Below are 827 nucleotides of genomic sequence, written 5' to 3'. Positions count from 1 at the left end.
GGTTACACCGTCTCCTCCGTCACGTCCCCCACGCGCGAGCGGATCTACGTGGCCGGGGCGCCCCGGTTCAACCACACGGGGAAGGTCATCCTCTTCAGCATGCACAGCAACAGGAACCTCTCCATCCACCAGGCGCTGAAGGGCGAGCAGGTAACACCACCGAGGACCCTCTACCACCAACCCCCTCCCTGCCCTTCCCCAAACGGTTCCGTTCAAACGCCTCCCCCGTGTCGCGCATCCACGAGACGCCCTCGGTGCCGCTCCAAACCTGGAGCTTGGACAGGGCTTGGGATGTCCCCGAGGTCCCCATCATGAGGGTGGTGGTGCTCCTGGAAGGCAGGAGCTTTCTTCCCATCCCCTCCTTCTGTCTCCTCCAGATTGGCTGGCAGCGAGATCAACTCCCTCGACGTCAACGGCGACGGGGTCACGGACGTGCTGCTGGTGGGAGCCCCCATGTTCTTCAGCGAGGGCAGGGAGAGGGGGAAGGTCTATGTCTACACCCTCAGGGAGGTATGTGGTGGGGAGAGCTGGGGATGTCACGGGAACTGCGTCCCCTCTGTCATCTCCCCGGGGTGGTTCCAGGCTGCACGTGTCCACCAGCTTCCATCAAACATCCCGGGGCATCCTCGTCTGTTTTCCTTGTGTCTAAACAATCTCAGGGGGTTTGGTCGCTGCCAGGAAGGGAGGTCAGCCTGTGCTGGAGCGGGGTCACCACCGAGGCTCCACTGCTCCCAGCTGGGCAAGCACCCCAGCCAGAGAGGGGATGCACAGGGTGCAAGGCAAGGTCCCAAAGAAGGGCAACGGACCTGCAGGGAAGGGGCTAGACA

The 827-nt window shown here is 63.1% G+C and overlaps 1 protein-coding gene across 1 annotated transcript in view; it reads left to right on the top strand.

Annotated features, from left to right (window-relative positions):
* ITGA11 (integrin, alpha 11) overlaps window positions 1–827 on the top strand; it is a gene marked incomplete at both ends in the record, with an annotated part of 22,143 nt that overhangs the window by 4,754 nt on the left and 16,562 nt on the right. The window contains 2 exons of the mRNA XM_008941031.1: window positions 1–150; window positions 337–510. Of these exons, the coding sequence (XP_008939279.1) occupies window positions 1–150; window positions 337–510 (324 nt within the window). The remainder of the gene's footprint in view (window positions 151–336; window positions 511–827) is intronic.

This window comes from Merops nubicus, unplaced genomic scaffold (genome assembly GCF_000691845.1).
Source record: "Merops nubicus isolate BGI_N331 unplaced genomic scaffold, ASM69184v1 scaffold26995, whole genome shotgun sequence".
Classification (NCBI taxonomy): Eukaryota; Metazoa; Chordata; class Aves; order Coraciiformes; family Meropidae; genus Merops; species Merops nubicus.
Note: the sequence above shows the minus strand (reverse complement) of the source record. Positions and strands in the feature narration are given on the sequence as shown.